Here is a 26,829-nt window from a genome sequence, read left to right as displayed (position 1 = left end):
ATTTCAGGGTGATTTTTCCTCCCTCTAGACAGCACCACTGTAGATTTTTAAATATCCTAAATTAACATTTCTCATGCCCTTCTTGTAATGAGGCCAAAGAGGTTGTAAATACACAGAAAAGCCATTTAGACATAGTACTTTTACACACAACTAAATCCTTGGCATCAAAGGAAACAAAGAACCTCAAATGACATCTTGCAGAGGCTTTGTGTAAACCACAAAAGGCCATAATTTGTGATCTTTCACTGTAAACTTATGAAACCAGGAGTAACTGGAGGAAAATATCAAAAAATTTTGATTCTTTTGGAAAAGTAGAAAGCTAGGTAACTCACCTCAAAGAAGGACCTTATTATCTCTTGAAAAAGAAATTTCTATTGCAAACCCAGACTAAGTTAGCAATTTGATAAAAAAAAAACCCTCCCTGTCATAAGAAAAAGCAAAGCTCATTTAAATCTTGATGTCAGCTTGAATTAATTTATTTCAGACCTGAAGCAATATTCCCTGATGCTGCAGGTTTTTAAATTATTAGGCATAAAAGCAGCAGTCTAATAAATCCCAACAGTGACAATAGCGGTAGAAGCATTTTACTTTCTGCAGAATCTCAGAGGCTGTAAATGCTGCATTTATTCTGAGGGCAGTGTTCAGATTGAGATGAATCTATAGAAGCATCTGGAGACAATTATTCAGCTAGAATTAAAAGCAGAACAGACCTGTGAGATCTTTGCCTGAAAGGAGCGAGCCTTTGTGCTCTGGAAACAGCACTATGCCAGTGCAGGGGCTCTGAAGATTTGTTACGTGGGTTTTGGTACCAAGGAACATTTTACCTCCTCTAGGAAGATGGTGCACTAGTGAGAGCAAGTCATTTTAAATGAGGAAAAACGATGATTTTCTGTTTGTCTTACATGTATGTCAAATAGGGAAAAGAGCCAAACAACCAATATGTTGCTGTTCTGACAGAATTAGAAAGTCACATCACAGAGAAGCAATAGAGATACTTAGCACCTGGTTCCCTACCCCAGATCTCTTTTGATTTGCCAGAATCTTTGCTACCAAAGGCAAAAGACATTTTTAGCACAAGAAAGCCATCACAAAAGCATGGTAAGGCAGTGATGCTTTCTGGCTTGCCTTAACAAAAACTGCCCACTACTAAGGAAAATCTGGCTAATACACAGTCCCAGTTAAAAGCATTCTCTGGCTAAGCTAATTCTTTCCCATCACATAGTGTCTGCTGTCTGAGCTCTTTTTTTTTTTTTCTTGCAAAATGCAAATAACAGAATCTGGGAGGTTCTATCAATAACGTTTAAATAATAACCTCCTCGATACACAAAGCACATCTGCAGAATGATCCAGATCTTACTAATGAAGAGCAAGAATCATGTTTGTTACATGCTGATTTTCTCTTATACATGTTATAACAATGAAAGTTAGTTGAAACATGCAGGATGAGCCATGTAGGATATAAGTTAGCTCACTCTATATCTACAAGCCCTGCTAAAAGAAAATTAATTCCCTTACAGAATCTAAATTCTCACTCTTGTTAAGCTCTCATTCCTGGCCTGGCTCCTCAGGTGCATTTTTGTAAACTTCATCCGCTGGTCTTCCCAGAAAGAACATGGTGTGTCACCATGATATTTTATGAAAATCCCTTTGTCAGGATTTTTTCTCCTGAGAAGCTGAGAAGCCTCAGAGGAAAAGAAAAACAATAATTATCTGCTGCTGTGGAATGCAACAGGTGCATCTTTCATTGGTCCATGTGGATTGTTTTTACTTAATGACTAACATACAATACAATACAATACAATACATCAGCCTTCTGAAATATGGAGTCAAGATTCTTATCTGTTCCCTCATCCTGGGGACCCTTGAACACAACCACATGTAAGTACACCCATATCTGATTTCATGAAGAGGATTTGCTATGATTTAAGAAATCCCATCACAATGGACCAGGATACTTGTGAAAAATCTCAGTACATGACAATTTTTTGAGTTTATTGTATCAGCTGTCCGATTTCAACCAAATCAGCCAGCCCTGGACACAAGCCTGAAACAGTCTGTTAATCAGAATGTATGATAACGTCTAGGTGATAACTAGAAGAAGCATAGTTTTTAGCTTTTTGCTTCACTATTAAAAAAATTATTAAACCCATGAAATCTAGCAGCTAAAGACAGCTACTACGGAGGAGGTGTTTCCCTTCGCTAAATGCAAGGCTTTATTTTTATGTTTTGGTTTTTTTCTGATCAAGATTTCCCATCTGCTGTGTTCTCCACGAAGGAATTTTCCAGTGAGCTCTTCTCTGATTTCACTTGACAATAATTTGGACAGGAAAGGCTGCTTTTCCCACAGATGTCTCTCAGGTTCAATTGCATTGCCTTGACCATTGAAAAAACACACCACTGCAATATGAAACAACTTTTAAAAGTCTAGTGTGGGTTTTTTTTTAATCTGAAGACAGAAACCCCAGCTCTGTGTCCCCACCATTCCAGCGTTTTCCCATGTTACAGCAAACAGGGCAGCAATATCTGAGCCATCTTGATGCCTTTTTGAACATGGGCCTACTTCGTGAGTAAAACAAAGTAACATGCTCTTCTGCCTTGGAAAGCTTTTCTGGAAACTCTGGCTAAAGTGAGGCACCGAACACACAGACACACAATAAGGAAAACAGAGAAAAGTAGGCTGGAGATACTCTCCTTCTGATAGATGAGATAAGACTCTGGACTGATCCTTACAGAGGACGCAGAAGGAGAAATGTTTTAAAATGTCTGACCTAGTTAAGTGGATGGTGTATGTATGTGTTCATCATTCAAGACCCACAGACCCATATGGAGCCTGTCACTTCCATGGTTTTTATTTAAACTCCAGGTCTGTATGGCAGCAAGTAAAAAAAAGTGCATATATATAAAAGTTCACATGAGCTTTATCAAGGTAGAGATTTCATTTCTCTCATAATGAGGCAAAACAGGGAAAGCCAGAGTGACCTACTCAACACCAGATGGTGAGCACCTTATGAGCAGGAAGCAGAATCCAGGTCCGCCTTCTACTTCCTCACCTGAATTCTGTCATCTACAGAGTAAAAAAAATACTTCCTCCCTTCATGTACTATAAAAAAATCTAAAAGGCCTCATATATAACTGTGATATAAGATATGTAGCGCCATGGAAGAAACACTCTTTTCCTCCATAGCAGAATCTGTGTATTAATTTTCTACCTTTAAATATACATCAAAGTTATGTTGAAGTTCTTCTGCCCTTCATAAACAATTCCAAGACATTTGAAATGCACAGAATGCATCAGCAACCATCCAGGAAAATGGAAGTGTCCAAATAATTTTGAAAGCCACAATGATGCCTTCATAACCTAAATGAAAACTGTGCAAATATCAGACAGCTCATGAGATTCAACACAATTCAGAAGTCATTTCCTGGTTTCAACAACAGAGAAAGGCATACATTCACTTTTTATTTTACAAAGTAGTTCTGACAACATTTTTCAGCTTAAGCAATGCTGCAGTGGCAACTTTTCAATGTGCCCTTTAATAACTGTAGTGGTACATGTGATCAGAGTGAAGCAGAATCCTTGTGTGATATGAGCTAACAAAGCCCATGAAAAGGCTAAACCACACACTGTTTTGTAAAATAAGAGAGTTCAGAAGCAGTGCTGATCTGTATTTACATTCTGGTAGCACCCATCAGCTGTTCTGTGCCTGAAATTTGAGCAGAACTCAGAGGAGGTGCTTTCCCAAGAAACTCTACGCTTAAGCATAAAGGAATTACCATCATCATCTATTACATTTCACCAAAAAGGACCTGGGGCATGCAAAGTGTAACACAGCTGCCTTTAGACAGAGATCATCTGAAGGAAAGCTGACCTTCGGAATTTCGAGGCAGTAATTTTCTCACATGATGCTCTAATATCAGTAACTGGTGCATCTGAGCAATGCCGGGTGTGGGAAGGACGCTGCCAAAATCGTAGCAAACCTTCCAGAGATGACATATATGCTCATTTAGCACAATGCTCTGTATCCCTTTGAAAATCAGCAAATTCAGATAAAGCCTGCAAGGCTGAAGTCCTGGCTGTCTGAGATCTAAGTGGGTTCCTGTCCCAAAACTCCCTCCTCAGTGTTTTTCACATCCAGATTACTCTAGATGCTGTTGCTGTAGCTAGTCCATGCTGATCACCTGAGAAGCTTACTTGGCATCCATTAATCCTATCAAAACTGAGTTGTCGTGAAAAGAAAGGTATCACAAAAGTGATACTGTTACAGAAAACTCAATGTACATTGTTTTGAATTTACCTCTGCATTTTTCTTAGGCTCTCACTTGCTGTCTTTGCAAGCCCTGCAAAACCTGCTGTGAATCACTTGCTCTGTTTCACCTTGGACCTCTCTTAACACCAGAGAGGAAGTTGCTGGAGCCACAGTCACTACAGCCCTGGCAGCTGGCACAGAACCCTGACCTGAGGAGGAATAAACAGTAATTTTTCTGGCTGGCTGCCCCATTTTTTAAAAATATTTTTTCTCTTAAATCTATTAATGCAACATATTGTAAAGTTATAGCCAGCTACCTATAATGCTGGAAGTCTGTGTTTACATATTATATTAAGCACTGGACTGTGGTAGCTTATGGAGTGTGTGAGGCAGGTATCCATCAAACCATTTGCAAATTACATACTGTAAGTGCTGTTCAGGATCCTGAACATTACCCTCTAGTGTTACTAATCCTTTATGCAGATATGTACTGTTTAATTGCCAGTCGGGAATTACAATCTCACGTTACATGACTAATTTTTCAAACTACAGTTGTACTATTTCCCCCACCCTCCTCCTTATACTTTTCCTGTCAATCTTCTTTCACTCTACTCTGTTGCTGTTTCTCTTGCCAGAACCACCCTTTTTGGTAGCAACTGCAACACTTTAAAAGTAGAAAATACTGTATTAAAATGTACTGCACGGAATGGACTCAGTAAAGTATGCTTTCACACATCTCAAAACCAACCCTCTCTACCCAAACCCAATGTAAGATTGCTTTGAAAGCTGGTGTCTGTCAAGAATATTCAACCTCTAATTGTAATTTCCACAATGAGATTAATAACCACTGTTGCCACACTATAGGACTAACAGAGGCACTAGTTATGTATGTTTTCTGTGTGAGTGGTCATAACTCAGAGGAGTTTCAGGGAGCAGTGCTGGTACAGACATATTCCAAAATATTAGCCTGAAATTCCCCTACATCCAACAGCCCTTGGATCCTGGATGCAAAACACAAGAAGGTATTTTGTGACAGGTCACAATGCCAAAGACTGAAAGGCACCAGTTGCGATGTGGGTTTTTTTTTACAACATGTAGGAGAACTACTTCCCCCCTGAAAATGAATGGCTCAGAATTTCTGAAGCACAGGAGGCAGGGTCATTCCAAATGTAGCTCACAGTGGAGCTGCATTCACACTTCTCAGTACAGCACTCTACAGCCTTTTCCCCTCGGGACAGTCTTCAAAAGCATGTTTGATCGAAGGTATGCTCTGTCACCACAGACAGGCCTGGCTGCTGGTGAGTTTGCAGGACTGGGACAAGCCATCATAATGGTTTTTTTGCTGCTAAAAGATATTAATTTACTTTTTATCTTGCCAGAGTTTGAAAATGCTTTTGACATTGCAACTACCTGAGATACAGAGAGTTCAAGAAACCCCCTAGGTTATGAATTCCTGCAAACACCTCAGAGACAAGATTACAACTGTGACTCCTGATGCAATTTATACCATTCTTTATACAGATTTCCTCTATTTCACAAGCATTTATTCCAATTTCCATACTCCACGCACTATTCTACAAGCCCCTACATTGGCAGCCAGGAAGAACCATGAACACAAAGCAAATCTGTCATCAGCAAATTGAAAACAATGTGAACCATGATGTCTCCATTATGCTATTATTCTCACATACAACCTCAGAGTGTGTAGGATCATGGGAAACAGTATTTCCTGATTAGATGAACAAATTTTCATTCAATATTAATTATCTCTTGGGCCTTAATAAGAAGTGAAGGAAGGCTTTTTGAGTCTGGGGCCTGGAGAAGCACCCCACAAATCTTCACATCAATGGACAGAAACAGAGACGAAACAAAAATGAACCAGTATGGGCACCTGACTCCTACATATTGCCCAGAGACATCACTTGCTGAATTACAACAGCAAACCTGATAGCACATTAAATTTCAAACCAAAAACATCAGGACAGACAGTATTACATATCCAGCAGCTACACCTCACCTTACAAAGATTCCTTCCCAAAGCAAAAGTGTTCATTCAGGAAGGCACTGACCACTCCATCACAGAACAGCCCTCGAAAAAAGGGACTAACAAAACTCCTTCAAAAGCATGTTTGCAACTCCCTGTTGACTTCTAACATCTAGAGACAAAAGCCACACCATGCCGATTCCCAGAAAGGTACGTAAGTTTCAAATATGTTGGTGGGGGATGTGGGGGTATGAGGAGAGTGGAAGACATATTTGGTATGATTATTTTTATGTTTGCCTTTATTATTTTCCAGTTACTGTGAAGAATTTTCATATTTACTATAGCACCTTTCTGATGAAAACAATTTATCAAAGTAAATCCCAAGTGCACTATAAATCCAATACTAATCTGAAAACAAAAGCTTTCTTTTGCTATGATCAAACATCACTTCCAAAGAGTTCACAGCTTCTGCAAACAAAAGGTTTCTGGTTTTAGGCAATTTTTATTTAGGCACTATGTCAAAATTCAGTCTTCATGTTTTGAAGCTGTTTCTGCAAAAATAAACTTTAAAAAAGGATAAAACAACTTGAAATGAATGGGGGTGGAAACTCAAAGACAGCTTTAGGTCAGAGATGGCTTTTCCACTACGTTAACATCATCCTGCTTGTGAAAACAAGATAAATGAAAGAAATGTCTGTTAGCTCCTGGGCTAAAATGGACAAGATGTTTGCCTGGACAGCTCTAGCAAAAGATGCAGGTGGGATGTAAGAAAGGAAAATTCATGAAACACACTTCAAGAACAGCTAACAGGTAACCATTACCATTTATTTCACGATCCACAAATCCAGGGTCATACTTTGAAAGCAGAGAGTGGAAGATATAGGAAGAGTAATTAACTCTCCAGCAAGATTCAGGCAGGGTTTATCTGAAACAAGACTTCACAAAAACCTAGATGCAGAAAAGGTATGCTACTACAAAAAAAGTACAAGAAACCCAAATACTTAATTCAGCACACAAGTTTGTAAAACCTCATCTTTGTAAGACAGAGGGCAATTGCTTTTTTCACCTTACTTTTCCCTCAAGTTGCAGAAGCAGGATGGAACATGTGAATGTAGGATCTCATAGATTCTTATTGGAGACACTTAAGCAGTGAGTGCTTCAGCATCTATTTCATCTGTTTCAGGTGGGCTTGAACAGTAAGAACATAGAGTGACTTATTTATTGATGTGGTCAATCTTTTTTAAAATGACAAATTAAATTCTCAGTTTAACTTCTTTGGCAACACAAGCACGTTTCAGGAGAGTAATACTGCAAATTGCACAGCTAGAGGAAAGACACATTTGTTACTGCCATTCACTGCCAGTGGCTACAAGTCCAGAGGTCTTCCAATTTTCTACCAAGAAAAAAAACCCCTTTGCTAACCACGGCAGCTGTTAAATCTTGGCGGTTGCACAAATACAACAGAAGAAAGCATGAAGACTCACCAAATGCTGAAACGAACATACATCAAACCAGGTTGCAAGCTTTAATTAGTGATAATAAAAAAATGTTCAGTGATATGTCTGTGTGAAAGGGCACTCTTCTCTGCTTAGAGCTACCTCTAGAGTGTTAACCACACCATGGCTTCCTGCATTATTACATACATTTTATGATGAACAGCACATGAAGTTCCAGTTGCAGAAGTGACACAAGGGAAGTTCCTCCATAAGCTATGCTTGATACTTAATATTTTCCATCTCAGCTACTGTAAGGCATGATGTTCCCACGTGACATTAAGTGTCCATACTTAAAGAATCTTGTGCAATTTTAATTAGCTTTTAATTTGTCTCCCTCACTGAGAGTCCTTCAGCTTTTGCAAAACTGAAAGGCTAAGTAAGTTCAACCTATAATTTGTATGCTGCTTACTGTGTGAAAAACTGTGTTACATCCTTTCATATCCAGCTCCTCCTAGGTTAGCAGTCCCAATATTTTTGCACACTATTTATGTAATATTTATTACTACTAGGGAAAATGTTTAATAGCCTTTCTTACCATGACTTGCTGAAGACAGGTGAAGCCAAACACAGGCAAGCATTTATATATTAACATTGAACATAAAGCCACAATATTCTACTCTCATTCATTCCCCAGAAGAATCCAAGCATTTGGATTCTTTCTGCACAACTGAAATCCACAAAGGTTTAGGCATGCTGACTGCAGCAAAACCCTTTAATAATAGTACATTAATAATACTTAGCATTTTACAACCAGAGCATTTAACTTTCTAACCACTAACCTCCAAGAGCTCAGGGTCATCAAATCCATTCTGCACAGGGAGAAACCTGACACATGGATATTTCCCCAAGGTCACTTGACAGCTAAAATTGGGATCCAGAGCTTCAAAAACACTGATCAGTCCTCCATGCACTCAGGCACATGTTCACTTCCAAGGCTACTTAAAACTAGAAAAGATCACCTAATCAGCACTTATATTTAGCTGTTTTAATAGACCTCTCTTTCCTCCTCTCCTCTTCAATTCCATCTTTAGATATTTTTCTTAAAGCTAAGTGCAGCATTGCAGTCTGCTGTATATTATGCAAGTTCAGCTTTATTCTGTCTAGCAGAAACTAAATTCTTCACAGTGCATACTTCAAAATAATTAAGACAGATCAGTATAGCAAAAAAATGCAGCAGGGATCAACCTGTCAAAATAACCAGTTTGCACATTTCTCTCTCTCCTCCTCCAGTTAGGGAACAACTGAATAAACCAAAGACTGTTCTTGGCCCCTGTGCAAAATCAAAGCTCTTGTCCTTGCTCTTCACAGGTACAGTGAGAAAAAGGACATGGTCTATGATCCTCTGTGATGCTACAGCGTGGTAACGACAAGGAGGTCAAGTGACAGGATACAAAACAGAGAGACAGTGGCAGGACAAGGAGGAAGAAAAAAATTTGAACAGAGCAGCATACATTTTTAGAAGGAATTGCATCAATTTCTACAAGTATATACAGCTGAGAAAAAGAATTTTCACTGCAATTTACTTAAAATAAGTAAGTACAATACGAATGGGATCATTCAGAGAACTTTCAAAAAAGCAAAACAAGACCCATATGGGTGAAATGAAGACAACATGCCCATGGGAGAACTAAGACTTTATCTTCTGTGCTATGCCACACAGCAAGTGAACGTTCCCATACAATTCTATCATTTTGGAAGCAAAAACACATTTCCTGGCATTGCCTTGACAATGTCACAGCTTCCAAGTTCTGTAGAAGTTCTCACTAATGTCAGACAGGGACCTCAAAGAGCAGAAATAGCAACTGTCACAAAACTATACACAAAACTCTAAGCTGTGGCTGAGGCAGACTACCTAAAATACATTTCGGCTTCCTTTTACCAGATGGTTGAGCCTGCTTGAAAGGAAAACAAAATTGCTAAGCAGCATTATATATTCATTAGTTTTCTACAACTAAGTCCTGAAACTGACTGTTTTTGTTACAGCCAGATGCACTGACAAATAAATACAAAATTCAGTTATTAAGTAGAAGTACTACTTTTCCTCAAGTACAATATCAAGGTTTTGTCAAATTTTCTGCTTTTTTTCTCTTTTTCCCTATAGAGACTGTAAAGAGTTTTACACTAAAACTTGCATCAGCTAAGCAGAAAAGATGTACCTTTTGGCCGGCTAACTTCAACTTTATCATGTTTCCACAAATACATACTTTGTTCTGCTGACATTAAAACATATTACTTGTTTTATAGAGCCCTCCAAAAAACCCCATATGAAATATAAGGGTTTTATTTAGGATGGTCCCTGGCTGCAAAGCTCCTTTTTATTTGAAGAGTGTTATGCCTGCCAAGTGAGTCTAGACTTTTATTTTCTGTTGCAATTTTCATTTTATCAGAAGCATTGCTTCATTTTCACTTTAGTGTTAATCCCAATACACGCTAGTTGCAGAAAAATGTACAGAGTACTGCAGGTAGACTAGACCTTATTGCATTTTCTCAAATCTCACTCTGATATGCATTAAAAACTCTAACACATATCTAAGTAGTCTAACTAATTATCAAATTCCAGTAAGACAATTACATTTGCTATGGATGCAAATTGTTACCATCTAGTTATATTCAACAAGGCACCCCAACAAACTCAAAATGTAAGGAACATTCAAAAATAACTCTGTATTGAAGAGCTGATGAAGGTAATTGCTATACCCTTGCTTTCTTCTTTTTAAAAGTAGCAGTTATATTGGGTGTACAAAAACCAAAGTTTTTTTAAAAAAAAAGTAATTCTTTTAAACATTCAAATAAATCTGTGCTGCAAGCAGCCAATGTGATGACTTTGAGATCCAGTTTGAGCCATCCAAAACACTACTTTGACTGCAGGAAGTCTTGAGTATGTGCAGCATGACTGTGCTTTTCACTAGTTAATGACATAAAGGAGAAAAGGACCAGTGTCTGAGTCTCTGTCTCTTTATAACTTTTACTAGCAAAGGACCACCACCAACAAAGCAGCTCTTATAAGGCAGAATAATGACTTTCTGCAGGCCCTCTCACCCATGACCTGGCTCAAGAAAGCAAAGCAGGAGTCCACTAAGCGATGAACTCTCACCACCTGAGTGTTGCAGTGTGATGTCATAATTTGCCTCAGTTTCCCCTGGGTTCTCCCTGAAATCTCCTTCCCCAGGTAGGTTGTCAATTGCCCTTCCTTTCCCCACCCTTGACGCCTGCTGGGCACTGTCTATCAACCCAGAAATTCCAAGGAGAGCATCGAGCAATTGGCAGGTTCAAAGGATGCTCTCCACCCCCTGGGGGCCATTGGCCCACCCAGGTGTCCCTCTCACCTGAGACCTCCTCCCCCTGGACCTGGCTGGTGCTCCCTGGATCCCGTTCCCTGCCCCTCTGCCCAGGTAAAAGGAGGAGGAGGCCACGCGGTTGGGGTTCTGGTGGAAGAATTCTGTTAGAGTTCATTGGAGTTATTGCAAGATTCAGAGACTGTACCATCGAAATAAAAACTCTGGATTAAAAACTCTCCATCGGGACCCATTCCTTGCTTCACCTCGCCTTAAAGGAACCTCCAGCTCAGGAAGGCCTGAGGAGTGACCCCCTCAAAGCAAGCTCCAGCTGCAAGCACTGGCGCTCGGGGTGTGCCTGGACTTGTCTCCACGTGCTCAGCTGCAAGCACAGGCACCGAACAGCGACTCTGGGCAGAAAACACCACAGGTGCCGCTATTTGGTCAGCAGCCGAGGCCACACAGACCAAGGCAGTCCTGTCTGTAATACTGGTACACTCCAATACCTGAACAGGAGTTTTGAGAATAAGTGAAAAAACCACAGGACAGATGGATGTGAGGGCATGAAAGGATTAGGTGCTCATGCTCCCACTCAAAACAGAGACAGAAATCTTTTGACATCTGTAGATGGTTAGAACAGAAGAATGAACCAAGAATGCAGAGGAATTCATGCAAGATAGTCATGAAAGGTTGAGGTGGACAGCCAGATGTTTGTACACCTTATTTTGGATTGGACTCTACTCATATTAATCAGTCCAGGAGTAAAACATGATTAGTTTAAAAAAACCTGCAAAAATATGCATTTTAATGGATTATGCTTTTTAAAAAACATTATTTTTATTAGTACAGGTGTTTTAATAGAAAGCAGAATACCACAAGCAGGGTGTTCTGGGATATGGCTCCTTGGAGAACGGAAAAGTGGTCTTAGACACAAAGAAAGCATGCCTTATTTCTACTAAATGAGCAAAAAACCTTTGTGTCTGGCATCAAAAGCATTAATCCAGAGGGCAAAGAAACTGTGCCTGGTATCTGCTTAGCCAAGGGGACTTAAAAAGTACTGACCTCAGCAAGCTGCCTAAATACATTGTCTGACAGGTGTCTAACAAGGAGACATTTTACAAGGCTTTGGAAGAATCAGAGCTGCACTACACAGAAATTAAAAACTTGAAATTATTATTATACAATTTTATCAAAGAGTACTTGCAGACTAAAAAGATACACACGAGAAGTGAAACCCTGAGAACATTAATAATAGTATTCAGAGACAAATCTAAATTAAAAAGCATTTTCAGAATATGTGCTAAATCTGGGAAATTGGGAAATTTAAGGAAGGTTCTCCTGTTCTTCACAAGATTAATTCAGACATTGCTGTAAAGGCATCTTTGAGCATGAGATTCCATGCCAAGCTCAGTTTCCAACTTTTCAAAGATGTATGGCAGCAGGAGATGTGCTTTAAAGGAATTCGAACACCAAAGTTTTCACTGGCTTATTGATGAGTTTTCTGCTTTTGCAAGAAGCAGAGACTTACTATTTTGACTGATTTTCTACGAATGTTCTATGTTTCAAATGGTGACCTGAATTTTTGCTCTCTGCTCAATGCTAATGTAGATGCTAATGTCTGCCTTGGAAGATGAAAATCAACAGAAAAGATATCTCTACTGGGGTCAAGCCTTGAAAAACTAGCTCAACATGTCAGCTTTTCTTGAATGTAGAACGCAGTTTTCAGATATTTCTATCCCATTAGAGCTCACCTTCTATTGTGCGTAAGATAGGCAGGCAAATAACAGCTAAACCAAGAACCACCTCCACTACCTGTGCTGCCTTACCAAACCTAAAAATCAAAGACACAACCAGAGGAGTGGGAGAGAGGCAGGAGAACACAGTCCACCTGAAGAGTAAGTCACTGAGAAGATGAGAGGAACTCAAAAGGCTGTTGTGCTTTTCCTTGGAAAAAATACTGACCGTGAGTCAAACCCCAAAAAGTTATACCACCCTCCGCCCCCCACCGCCAAACACAAAAAAAAGCCTCCACCAAATCAAAATACATCAGCAGTCTCTGAGTAATACCAGCCCCTGATCTACCTACAGGGACTTGTAAGTAGCACAGTCCAAAAAACTGAATATAAAATGATTAGCAACAGTGTTAGTTAATTTATTCACTGAAAAATAACTCAAGCTGTGTCTCTAGGTCTCATAAATAAAGAAAATGTTTATAACTGAGGTACAGGCAAAACCCTGACTTCAAGAGTCAGAAATAGCATTTTTATGATATAGCTACAGATTTTTCTTCTGAAACGAAATTCTTCTGAGACATTTTCTGTGGAGTCAGCAAAAGGCATTTTAAGTGCAGTTCAACAGCATCCACAAACCTGGCTGCTGTGCTGCTGCCCATATGGGTGAACACAGGATAAATGGAAGAAAGAGGTGTCATATGAAATGGTTGAATGACTAAAGCAGAAACAAGCACTGGCTCTCTGTGTTGCTGGAAGAGATCCTCCTGTCATTGATCTGCCTCCTCACCAGGTAAAAGGGGGTTTCTCTAGGTTTTCCAGGGTAAAAAGCAGAGAAGAATCAGGTGCCCCAAAGAACACAACCACCTTCGCCTTCAAAGACTGATCTTTGGAAATTGGCATTGTCTGGGATCTCTATGATTTTAAGGACCTGTGTCAAAGAGCACAAACTTAATTCACAGCTACGGCATCCTGGCCTGTATCAGGAACAGGGTGGCCAGCAGGAGCAGGGAGGTCATCCTTCCCCTGTACTTGACACTGCTGAGGCTGCACCTTGAGTGCTGTGTCCAGTTCTGGGCCCCTCAGTTTGAGAAGGGCATTGAAATGCTTGAGTGTGTCCAGAGGAGGCAATGAGGCTGGTGAGAGACTTGGAACACAAGCCCTGTGAGGAATAGCTGAGGAAACTGGGGTTGTTTAGCCAGGAGAGGAGACTCAGAGGTTGACCTTATCACTCTCTACAACTTCCTGAAAGGCGGATGTAGTCAGGTGGGGGTTGGTCTCTTTCTCCAGGCAGCAACTGACAGAATGAGAGGACACAGCCTTAAGTTGTGTCAAGGGAAATGCAGGCTGGATATTAGAAAAAAGTTTTTTACCAAAGGAGTGATAAAGTACTAGAATTGTCTACCCAGGGAGGTGGTAGAATCACCATCCCTGGATGTGTTTACAAAAAGATTGAATGCATCACTTGGTGCCATGGTTTAGTTGAGGTGTTAGGGCATGGGTTGCACTCGATGATTTTGAAGGTCTCTTCCAACCTAGTGATTCCATGATTTCAAGTGGGTGTTAATGGGAAGCAAGAGGGAATAGTATGGCTTTGGTGAACACAGGAGTATCATAAAGCATTGCAAAGGGACTTGTCTCTTGTCTTCATCCTGCGTTCTCCACTAAAGAGAAAGTTAACCAGCCATTCTTATCACATATGCTCAGCTGCTTTAGTCACCAGTGTCAAAATTAAACCATAAGGAACTGAGTTACTTCATTCACCCTTCTTGTCTGAGTTAAAGGGTGTTGGTCAGGACTATGTCACCACAGCTACAGCTGCTTTTGGAACCTGGAGACAAGGACTATAACAGTCACATCCAAGGAATGGCCCCTCTGCTGGTGTTAAGTGTTTTGCTTTGTTTTTCTGGTGCTATCCTTAAATGTTGGGGCTCTGTTACCCTCAGAAGGGTGAGATAGTAAATCCCTGATACCCTCTGCAAATAGAAGCCTAGCAGCATATTCTTTAGCAGATGTTATGAATTATAACAGGTTGCACTGCTATTTTCTTTGGGTACCTGCCAAAGTAAGCTCAAGGCATACCCACCAATAAGCTGGCATTTAGAAAAGCACTCTAAAACACAGTCACAGCTGGATGATCTATTCACAAATATTCTTCCTTCCATTTCTGACACATCAAGGGGATTAGCTGCCAAACTATTAACTGTCTTACCACCATCTGTGCTCAGGTTCCATTAGTAACCCAGGTGTTTCAGGACATCCCAGTCCTGCACAAGCTATGCCCAGTTACTGCTTGCTGATACATCAGTCCAGCTAAACAAGCCTGAAAATGCAACAGGTAACCAAACACTCTCAGAACAAATTAACCTCTACAAAAACCAGACATGTCAGAAATAAATCAGCCTCTACATAAACAGGTACTTCATGTCCTATCCCACCAGAGTTAACTACTGACAAGTACAAGGAAAAGCTCAGGTCAGGCCACAGCTGCCTTGCAGAAGTTGCTGAACAATAGGCTTTTACCTTGCTTGCTGACAGACACTGCAAATCCAAGCCTTCTCCTTCTTCTGGTAAGTGCTGCAGTTCTTGCAGATGTTGTACTTGCAGTCTTGGCACTGTCGCTTGCTGTTGATAAGAAATGTGAAAGGGGAACAGCAGCGAATGCAGCAGTGCTCATTGAACTTCTGCTGCTTGGAAAGGATGCTGCACTTGTTACCCTCTTCATCCAACTTCTGCTTCATTTCACTGGAATGAAAAGGAAAAGAACAAAAACATAAGCAAAATTTCAATGGGAAATCTTCATCCTTTTTCCACATATTATACTCTTCAAATAACTTCTGCAGATGTGAAATGAATACGAGAAATGCATATTCTAAATCTAGAACTGGAAAGCAAAAATTCCTATGTTCCCTTAAGTCACCCACGGCCAACGCACTTAAACTCTCTCCCTGAATCACAAACCAGAGCAAAATTTACCTAGTTCCAGAGAGAGAACCCTAAGGAAAGCCAGGTTGCTGCTTCAGGCACTCCAGCTGTGCCAAGCTATAGAGACCATGTGAAAATTCAAGGCTACTTTCAGAACCCTTTACAAATCAAAAATCAGTTTATGGAAGACAAAAAGATTGGCACACAGTAATAAAAAAATCCTTCTGACCCATAGTTTTGAAAACAAAAAGTTTCTTTTGTTCTGACCCATAGGATCATTTTATTTGTAACAGCTCCAATTTGTCAAGCAACATTAATGATATCCTTCGCTTCAGAGAGATTTGGGTGCTCTACTTGTTAGGACCAATCTTAAGACAACTGCTAACTGTGAAAGTGTTTGCAGGCACTCTGCATAAAGTTTCCTGTATTCCAGCAGAAGAGCTCATTTATTTAAAAAACTGACATAAATAGTGTATGCATGGTATTAAGTAAATTGCTATCTCCCATTTTACAGAGCTTTTGATTTTTACAAATTAGGCAATCTATTCCATAACAGGAGTAATAAAAAAGCATGCAGAAGGAAGAGTTGTGAAGGTAGACAGGTCTGCAAACTCATCACACATTTTCTGGCATGTACAACTAGGACATACCCTATGAGAAGAAAAAATAAGAATCAATGAACAACAAGCTTTTAAAACAGTGTGCACATACTTACATTCATTCTCTCTATTTCTCAGAATTAGTGGTGAGTACCTTACTGTTTCCAATTGCTGATAAAAACCACTTATATGACGAGAGTAACATAAAAGTCTAAATAAAATTTAGAGGTAACACAAAGCAGACTAAGCTGCAAGAGTATTTACTCATGACATGCTGACTTACTCTTAAATTAATGTTTAAATATCTGCTGCATGAATAAAAGAGTACACTTATTGCATATGCTTATTCAGAAACTCAACCAAGATCATATATGAACATCATTGTGAGCCAAGCCTGGAATTTTAAAAAGAATCACATTAGTGGGCTATATATCACCTTATTTGCCACTTCTGCCTCAGATTCATAACTCAAAATAAAACCAGCCTGTTTTATGAAAATCTGACAGGTCAATTCTAAACCTCAAATCTAAAATACAAGTAAAGCAGTGATCTAAACCATATAATTTTTGAACTTGCACATACAACCCATTTAAGCATATTCCTAATATACGCCTTTTAATAAATTTAAAATTTAAAAACAATGCTGCTGCTCACACCCTGTACAAGGGTTTGACTAAATTAGACTAGGTGCTCAGATACTCTTCGCACTTTCAAGTAAATAATCTTTATGATTTTTTTTTCTGTCCAGATGGCAAGACATGGTTGTTCTGCCACATTTTTACAGAATGTGCAAGATGCAAAACATAAGAGATAATCAGATAAAAGAGGAAATGTCTGAATTATGCACGTCAAACTGGCTTCCTCGGGTAAACTGACGGAACTATCCCAGAGATTCAATGGGATGGCTAGACTAGTTTGTCTTAATCTCCATTACTCCCTCCTGCCATGGCACTACATGCACAATCTTTCTAGTGGAACAAGAGAGGAAGTGAACTGTCTCCACGTCACTCCTTCACCCACAGCAGGCATGCTGCTCTGCAACAATGGGATGAGACAGCACTGTTTCTGCACAGAAGGTCAGGCAGGAACCCCAGGTCCCAGGACAAAAGCTGGTGAAGGTGAGGTCTGTATGATTCAAGGAGGATTTCTAGCATGGAAAAGTGTTTGGTACCCCAAGATGCTGCAGTCTTTGCTTCAGGATGGAGACCCCAGGAAGCAGATGCTGGCCTTCCCATAAAACATGAACAGCTAAGGAGTCAGGGTCAGGGGGAGTGATGAAAGAAGAGATTTTTGTCCTTATGGAGTTCTGTTATCTCCCAGACTTAGTAACGCTGCTGCTTGGTAGTATCAGCCCACACACTCAACCTTGTCATGCTCAGTGGCATTTTGAACCCTCATTAGGGCTCTGATGCATGATAGCAAGATAAATCACAGAGGCAAAGCAACCAATTAAAGCGCTACAATAATGCTTATAATATAAACCCAGGCAGTTTTGTTCACAACACAGCTAATAAAGCCTGATACCTAGAAAAAGCTGAGCTCACACTGAAATCTTTTCATCAGAATAGGCATTAATTACATTTCTCTCCTCTGTCTGGCTGCCAGTATTCACTACAGTGGTAGAACTCAGTATCATTAAGGCATCTGCCTCAGTGCTAAACAGGACTAAAATTGGCCAATGGATTAAAAAAGTAAATAGGATAGGGTTGGACAGCCTGTCAGAGAGAGAGCATGACAGAAAAAACCCCTCATTTCCACAGGAAAGCAGGCAGAACAGAAAAGAAAGCAATGCGCATCTCTCTGACAGCTGCAACAAATTAAGGTTCTTGCACACTGCCCTGCCAAAGGCTACTCTATAAGGAGTCAAATGGCAAAAGGGACTGTCAACTGGACTTGTCATTTGAAGCCAAAAGGCTCCTCTCCACACTCTTTCCTTGGAAGAAAAACATGGGTTTCATATGAAAGCGAAGTGCTGCATAACTCTGGTGGGCAACTCAGCCTGCCTAGTTTGAGGAAAATTAGCTGAAGTGAAAAGTAGGCACTGATATGCTCTCAGCAATACAGAGAAGAAAATGTTACTTGGACCTAACTCCAGCTGGATGATTCCCCTGAGTGGGATGATTAATGCGGGTGTCGATGTCAATACACGGAGAAAGTCTGTTGCGCTGAAATTCAGGAGGTACAAACTGAACCTCAAGGAGTCCCAAATTTGAAAATCTCAGGCTTTACTTTCAGGACATTCAAATCACTTGGTGCAAGAAGATGGCAAGAATGTTCTAAGGAAATTGCAGCAGCTAACAACAACTGATTGTCTCACAAAGTGAAACTTGCTTCCAAAAAGGCAACAGCCACTGGTGCAGGAGCTATTTCTAAAAAGAAGGTTGAACCACCCAGTCATTGCAAACATTGCCCCTTCCTCCCCATGCAACACTGTTTCCCCCAACAAAACACAGCTGAGGGGGATGGGATAGAGGGGGAATGCCTCTCCTTCTCTGTATCTGCACTTGTGTGTGCTTAATTCCCCAAGGAGGGAATGTAATGTATTCACAGATGTATACACAGAATATGTGTGCAAATAAAACAAGCAATAAAATACAACTGCACAAAAAATGGGTCTGCTGGGGTAAGCACAGAACAGTGGGAGCAACAAATGACAAAATTTACTTGGAAGTCACAACTGATGGGGCTCAGCTATTATGGTTATGTGTAACACAGCAAGAAGCACCTGTGGAGAAGAAAATTCCTGCTGTGTGAATGAATCTCAGATTGGGTTTCATTTTCTTTCTCGAATGATTGAATTTCACCAATTGCTTAGATGTACAAAAAAGGCAAAAATTACTCAATAGATATCCAACATGTCTATCACAAAACTCATTTCTGTCAAAGAACATTTTATAAGTTCCAAGCTCCGAATAAGTTCTAAATTATGAAGATGAATATTAGACTTTTCTAGAAGCTTTTATCAATGAATTTACACAGTTTGTGTTTAAAAAAAATATGTAATTAATTTCAGTCAATGTTTTGGGTGATAGATTCCTGGCATGTAATTCCCACAAACTGTCAGATTAGGAATACTTTCCATCAGACTGTTTTGGAATGTAGGTTCTTCTATTATATTCTGAGGGTGAATAGATGTCTTCCCCTCACCACCCACTACATTTTTGTGACTTTTTAAAACATAAATTAAATAGCTTCCATTGGTATAGTTCATTTCTTCCTAGTGTCTCTGGCAGGTTTAAACATAATTCTTCAAGGTTTGCCTGAACAATGCCTTCTCCTCTAATAAATTTCTAAACCTCTGGATGCAGCAATGGAAATGAGTCCATAAAACAGGCAATTGTATTACAACAAAAAGCTAAAAAAATCCCCTCTGTTTTTCATATAACAAAGAGAACAGTTCCTGGTGAAAACCTGATAGCTGGCTTGAGCTCCAAGACAGAGTCTGTATAACCAAGTCTGTGTGTCAAGCTCCTCAAAATGCAGCTCTCTGCTCTTCTCTAAGGGCTCCTCTGAGCACAGTTATTGGGCTGTACCATCTTACTCTTGTCTCACACTAGTCTCCATTTCAGGAGTTTAAACCTGGCAGTTTAAAGGCGAAGTCCAGCTGGACTGGTTCCCATTTGCTCTGTTCCCTTCTTAAGTGATGGATAAATACAATACTTCCTGCTGTTTAAACACTTTTTTTATCTTCCCCGGTAAGGTACAGGCTAAATCTGTTCTAGCTGCCTGCAAAGGCAAAGTGGAAAATGGAAGGACAATGTTCCTGGATTCACCTCTCCCCTCCCTGATGAACAGGGCAGTGCTTTTACAAGTTACCAAAAACAGGTAGAAACTTTCTCCTTCGCTACTACAGATGAGGGTTTCTGTTTCTTCTGTTTCCTGTCCTCTTAATTCAAATTACACCTATTTCATAGAATAAGCCACAGTTTATCCATTGGCCTTAGAGCCTTTTTTACTTCAAAGACTAATGAACATACAGCACACATTGCAAAGTGCTTTTCTTAGGAGAACAGTGATCTGCTCAGCTGGGTAACTGCTTGTCTCTTTTCTCTGTACTTGTTTGCACTATCTCACTTCGCTGAGTAGATTCAGAGCAGTGCATGAAGATCACTAACTTGTCTTAAAACTGGTTTCAATCTTAGTCTGACAACTGCTAAAACACTGTTTCACTCCACAGAAGAGAATGCCTTCAGACACTTTTCTGTTCAGGCATCCTTAATACTCATCTACGCATAACAAGCTATTGAGGCCTTTTGCTTAGCAAAAAATCTGGATTTTTGCATATTCTGGGGAGCAGATGAACAAGTTCGATGTCCCTGCTTCCATCCTTTCAGAGAGACCACTTTTACCACTCCACCTGATGTTTTTCCACTCCCACAGTCAATCCAAATTTGGTGTATTGGGCTAGGAGTTTTCTTGGGCTACAGAGACCACCTAAAAATACAGGTTTTCCCAATACCCTCTAATCTACAATGCTGGAGGACAAAGGGATTCTCATATTAAGTGGCTAAAGTGTACACAGTGTTCCCATCTCCACCACAGATGTGCACTAGATGCACATCTGGGGTAAAGATCTTTTAATCTGTGGAGAACATGACAGTCTCTTACTCCTTGATTACTAGTACAATGAGAAGGAGTCACAGGCTGAATGTGACTGAAATTTCTCTCCCATTCACATGTTTTCAATTTGATGTTCAAGGTCCTGGATTGTGATAACTACATGTAGTTCCCACCTCAGCCCTTACCTCCTCTCTTCTTCACCCAAATCACCCAAACCATCAGAAATGCACCAACCAGGTTAGTAAAATGCTAATACATCTAGGAAAAACATGCAGTGGATGTTTTATAAGCCTGACTCCTGGGCAGGGGTCTGAGAGAACAAGCCAAAATTGCCAAGAAGAGCTGCTCAGCGTTTTATCCCTTCCATGTTTCTTGTGTCTCAGACTGTGGAATGCTGCAAATAGGGGTGAAGCTCTATGCTGACAGGGTCATACACCTTTTCCACCTGTAGTACACAGTAAGAACCAAATTCTCCTAGTAGGCATATGCCTCCATCATTATTTACTCTCTCATGGTGCAGTGCTAATTTATTTTTGCTGCCTCTTCTTCTAAAGTAGTTTATTTTTCTCCATTAAGACAGGCATCTAACACAACTTCCAGACAGTACTACAATACCACCCCTTTTGCTTCTTTGATTCTTTGCTAAATTTCTCCTACTCTAATTGCTCTCCCTCTCTGAAAAAGTAGAGCACAGGATAGTACTATAGCAAATGCCAAGTTAATTCATTATCTTACTTATTAATCAAGGCCTTTTCCCCAAGCTTTTATCAACACTATCACAATTGTGCCTTGTTCCATATTTTACCACTTAGCACATGAAATATTGCCCTACACATTGCTGGTACTATCAAAAAGCCATGCTTAGCACACATGCAAACACATCACTTGCATTTGGGGAGCCTTGGAGGAACACACATCACTTTAATCTGTTCAGAGGGATATCAGTCCAGCAGCAGTAGCTGACATTTCTCAGGAAGATTAGACAGCAGGGAGTGTACCATAAATGGCAGGGGGGAAGGGGGAAGTGTGATGGAAGTAACAACATCCTAAAGCAAAACACAAAGTCTTCAGGGGGAGATAGGGGGAGTTGAGTGCTAAGAAATTCATAAATAGTTATGAGTAAGTCACTTGTACAAAAATCAGGAAGATTAATATTTCACAGTCCAATTACTCTAACTGTGGTTGTGTTCTTTTATTTAAGATCTTACCAGCATCTCTTGAGGTTTTTTTTCCCTCTTCAGCTTTTAATTCTATACAATTCAATTTCTATAATATTAATGTGTATTCCTATCAAATCTCACTTTTTATATTTTTCTTTCCTTCCCTCTTCAAAAGTAGGAGCAAACAGTGATGATGCTGCATATATGCTATACTCTGATCTGGGGACAATCTCTTTCTAAAAATTAAGAAATCTATCACAGTGGAAGCACTATTGATGGGTTTTTCCTTTTCTCTCTTTTTTTTAAAATTTGCAAACATTTCTTACACTGGGAAAAAAATTGCATTGACAGCTTCCTATTTCTTACTAGGTGCCATAAAATAAATGTTGTGAAGACTAACCTGTGGAAGCTTTGTGCTAATCACAGCTGAACCAATTAAACTGCTGACAGAATCCGAAAAATGCCAACATACTCAACACTTACCCTTGTCAAAATACACAGATCAGGCACTACATTTGCTAGAGAGAAAGCCAGTCAGCACCAAGACAAATTGTGGGGCACTTGCCCCAGACCAGTGTCTAGTTTGTCATACCAGGTTCTATCCTAATCCATTAACAATTTCATGCTGAGGCAAAGCTGTTTCACAAAATGAGTGAGTGCTGCTGTATTATTTTGACACTGTGCTAATGGCTATTAGTTCCCTTTTCTTTTGCCAGCACAAGCACTGTCAGTCAGTGTCTATCATCATGGAACTGACTGACATGTCACAGTGTAGATAAATTGAATAAATACTATACTGGTATTCTTTTAAATTCCTTCTCACTTCATAAACCCATAAATTGTCAAGGGACATGGCATTTAACCCCATTTTCTTTTGTCATGATGGATATCACAAGAGCATGGACTGTGCACCACATTTAACTGATATGAAATCTTGAAATTTGAAATCTTCTGTGGGCAAGTGGAGCAGCAAGGGTGAAGCAGGTTTTGAATTACAGAGGAGATATTCTGGGGAGCTCTGAAGACGTTGGAAATCCCCACATGAAAGCTGAAATTATCTTTTTCAAGACAGCACCATGAGTACGGAGTCCTTTGCCCTCCCATTCTTCTACTGCTACATGGGACATATGAAAATAAAGCTGGGTTTTGACATACTTTTCTCCCTCACTCTTCTTTCCCACCTGCTCTCCTACCTCAGTTACAGCTTGGTCTGCAGTAAGGTAGGGCAGTCTGAGTTGAAATAATGTGTCAGTACCAGGAACAAGCACTTTTGCTGCAGGTTAAATCTTACAGGACCTTCTGGTTAAATCCTGGGTTTGACTCAGAATGACCAAAAGGTGTGTATCCGTACTGGACATCAACTGCAAGTGATGAAAGCTGAAAGTTTTCCCCTTTTTTCCCTATTATGTTCATATTGAACCACTAACCACTACAATCTGAGTGATTTTTTAATACTTTCACCAGTATATGCCACAGCCCTACAATGTGAATACAAAATGGTAAGCTTAAATTATTATTATTTACAATAGCATTTTGGGGCACTTTCCTCTTAGATCACAAACATATAATACTTGATATTGTACTACCCTATCAAACTTTCTAACAATGTAGCAAAACATCATTAGCTTCACCACCTTTCTTATATAGCTTTCCTGTTTTTTCCTTTCACACTTGATAGTGATTTTTAGTTACACAAATATTTGCTACATTTCCCTTTATCTCATTTCCTCTCAACAAGTGCCATTTTGCTCTCCCTGAAGTGTGTTTCTTACTGCCTGTCTGGTACCTCTCCCTGGAGACCTTTTTCCTATCAGGTCCCGACTTTCAGTACAGGTTCATTCCTAGAGAATGATAAATACAGACAAGCATTCTTTAAAAGAAAGCACTTTTCAATTCAAAAAACCTAAAAATATTTAGTGAAAATATTTTTTTAAATGTACATACTCTTCCATCATAGTTACATGCAATACATTGTTTGCATCACTGGTGGCATCTCTGAGTCTACCTTTCTTGGGAATACAATTTTATGCCTATATTAACTTGAAAAACTTCCTTTAATAAGAGAAACAGTCCTCCTACATTAAACAGTTCTCTCAGTACTCCTTTCACAATGCCATCTGGTTTGACCTCATAAAGCACAATTCATAGCCTGGCTAGTGTGCAGCAGGAGAGTAACTGAGACATGGGCTCTGAAAATCCCTTAAGTGTTCACTATGAGTCATTCTTCCCTCTTCCTAGCTGGATTTCTAGCAATGCAGGCATAGAAAGATTTGTTCTAGAATTGCTGTTGTTACTTGACCCTTCCCCACAGATCACACAGCAGAATAAACAAGAGCAGGCAGCAGAGCAAACAGCAGATCTCGCTAAGGAGGTCTCACAGCCTGACGAGTCAGTGCCAGACAACTGTATATTGTTAGAAAGAACAGCCCAAAGATGTTCATCCTGGTTTGTGCACAGACAGGATGAGTGATTCTGCCTACTTAAGGGCCCTCTGGTGGGATGGGAACATTAGAAAGCCCTGTCCTCCACAGTTCTCCATGGGGAATGAAATACACAAATCAGCACATATCCTCCCACACCAACGTCCACTGAGTTATTTGCCACTTTCTGCAACAACCACTGGAGCCCCAATGTGGCACAAGAAGAGAGCAGAAGGCATTAACAAATCCTCTAGGCCACCCATGGGCTTGTTTCATGTGAGACTCCTGTGAAATCCTAAGATCACATCACAATGTTCCCATTAACTTGGTCTCAGAGTGAATTCCTTGCAACTCTAGCACTCAACACTGTACTTTCAATAAATCTGCACAATACAGCTCCTAAAGCAAACTTTCCTAGTCCAACTCCTCTTCATACTGCCCATGCTCCTAACACATAGTTTAGTACTGTTCTTTAATATTGCACACAGACTGCAATTCAAGCGGCTTTAAGACTGCAAGCCCTCCAATTCCAAACAGTCAGTATGTGTCAAAACCAGCAGCTTGATATTTTTGCAGATTTAAGCATATAAACATAATTATTTTCTTAATTATAGAAATTATTTGCAATTTCCATGTAGGTTTTGTTTGTTTGTTCTAAAGACAAAGACTTAGAAGCTTAAAACTACCACTCACCTGTACGGTACACAAGAAAAGTATTTTGGCAGACAGAAGAATCTATTTTCACAGAATGTATTTTATATTTAACATGATGTGTTATCCTGGTGTGTTTCATATCAACAATATCAATACCTTCTGAATGCAGTATCGTATTGTTTCTTACAAACCAGACAAATGTCTGCAAAGGTCCAAGAAATATAGACAGCACCTCCACCTCCTTATTCAAACACAAGTATTTTGGGTAGTCTTTAAAAAAATATTGGCATATACTATTCCTATAGTAACACCCGTATTTAACAAAGACATGATATTCAGTTACCATTTTTATAATACTTTTGCAATATTACAGTTCATGTTCTTAACTTAATCCAGAAGCTTTTCATTATGGGAATGTTTCTGCAAATTTAAAAACTTACTGGTATTTTAACATATAAAAGAATATACACTAATAGACTGAAAGGAAATCAGTAAGCAACCACAAGAAACAAACAAAGCCCCCAATAATTCAGAATTTATTTAGAAAATAATCATCTTTATTCTGTAGCCGTGACTAAAGTGCTACTATTTAGTTTTATTCTGCATATGTGTGTGAGCATGCATACACTTACAGCTAAACTGCATTATTCAATATCCCTTGCAAGTGAAGATCAGGATTCTCACCCACCTAGTACTCTCCATACCCCATCCCCATGGAAACGCAGTAGTATGGATTGTCCTTGACAAGACAATTTAGCTGGAGAAGAGGAAAGCCAGGTTACCAGACAAATAGCATATTAAGGAACTAGAGATAAACAAAAGTCCTCTTGTGCAGATGCTCCTACAGCTCCATAAATCCCAGTAAATCTTCCTTAGCCCTTGATAGTATGCCTCAACCCAGACACAGAAAGCTAAGGTCAGTGACCTGTCTCAGAGGGAAATGACAAAGAGGAACTTCATAAAGCTGCCATTTTCATTCCTCCTCTCTGCCTGTTTGTGCTGTCTGACCTTCCCACTCAGCTCCTATCAGTCTGAAGTACACCAAACATACTTCAGTGGGATGTTTTTGGCGAATGGCAAAACAACTGAAATAACAGAAAAGCTTCTGAAAAATGGAAATTTGCCTAATTCACAATTAGAATTCAGAAAGATGATTAGGTGGTGCACATCTGGAAAAGACATAATGGTTCTTCACCATTTTTTAAAATAATGTGTTTTGAATTTTAAAAATGCCATTTTGTTCTGACTTTTTTGTAATAAAAGAGTTTCAAATACTACTATTCAGTCCTTCTATGGATAGTACCATACAGATATCTGATGCCTCTCTTCTCTCCCTTGAGCATTTCCTCTCTTCAAACGGAAGACATCTCCCCTGTGGGGAGTTTGTGGCATTTTCAGACCCCAGACTTGCTTGGCATACTTGGTGCAAACCCCCTGGCTATGTCTGAGTTTGTGACAACTGATTGCACTAAGAGCAGACCAGTAGCCTGAACTAGACAGTGTTGAAGGACTACACCTACACATCATGTAGATCCACAGCTTGGCTTCAGGGAGGACAGTATTCCCTGGAACAAACATTCCTGCACTGCACACAGTCTGAACCTGTCTGACTGTGTGATTCACCGGTTCAGAAACATTGATTTAGTTACTTCTAGAAGGAATTAGCTTGTGCACACCAAAACCAGCCTGTATACCATGCTGTAATAACTGAGGAGGAGGAGTAGGCTTGCTTCAAAACTGTAGCTTCTGATTAGGAATTCTTTTTCTTTTTAAAGAAAT

General features: G+C 39.8%; 1 protein-coding gene across 5 annotated transcripts in view; it reads right to left on the bottom strand.

Annotated features, from left to right (window-relative positions):
- Positions 1–26,829, bottom strand: part of LOC121337669 (myosin VIIA and Rab interacting protein) — a 208,160-nt gene that overhangs the window by 99,589 nt on the left and 81,742 nt on the right. For all 5 annotated transcript variants that reach the window (XM_041407891.1, XM_041407895.1, XM_041407893.1 and 2 more), the window contains exon 3: positions 15,256–15,477. In XM_041407891.1, the coding sequence (XP_041263825.1) occupies positions 15,256–15,477 (222 nt within the window). The remainder of the gene's footprint in view (positions 1–15,255; positions 15,478–26,829) is intronic.

Source organism: Onychostruthus taczanowskii, unplaced genomic scaffold (assembly GCF_017590055.1).
Source record: "Onychostruthus taczanowskii isolate IOZ18803 unplaced genomic scaffold, ASM1759005v1 scaffold28, whole genome shotgun sequence".
Taxonomy (NCBI): Eukaryota; Metazoa; Chordata; class Aves; order Passeriformes; family Passeridae; genus Onychostruthus; species Onychostruthus taczanowskii.
The sequence above is the reverse complement of the archived record's forward strand: the minus strand, read 5'-3'. Positions and strand labels throughout refer to the sequence as shown.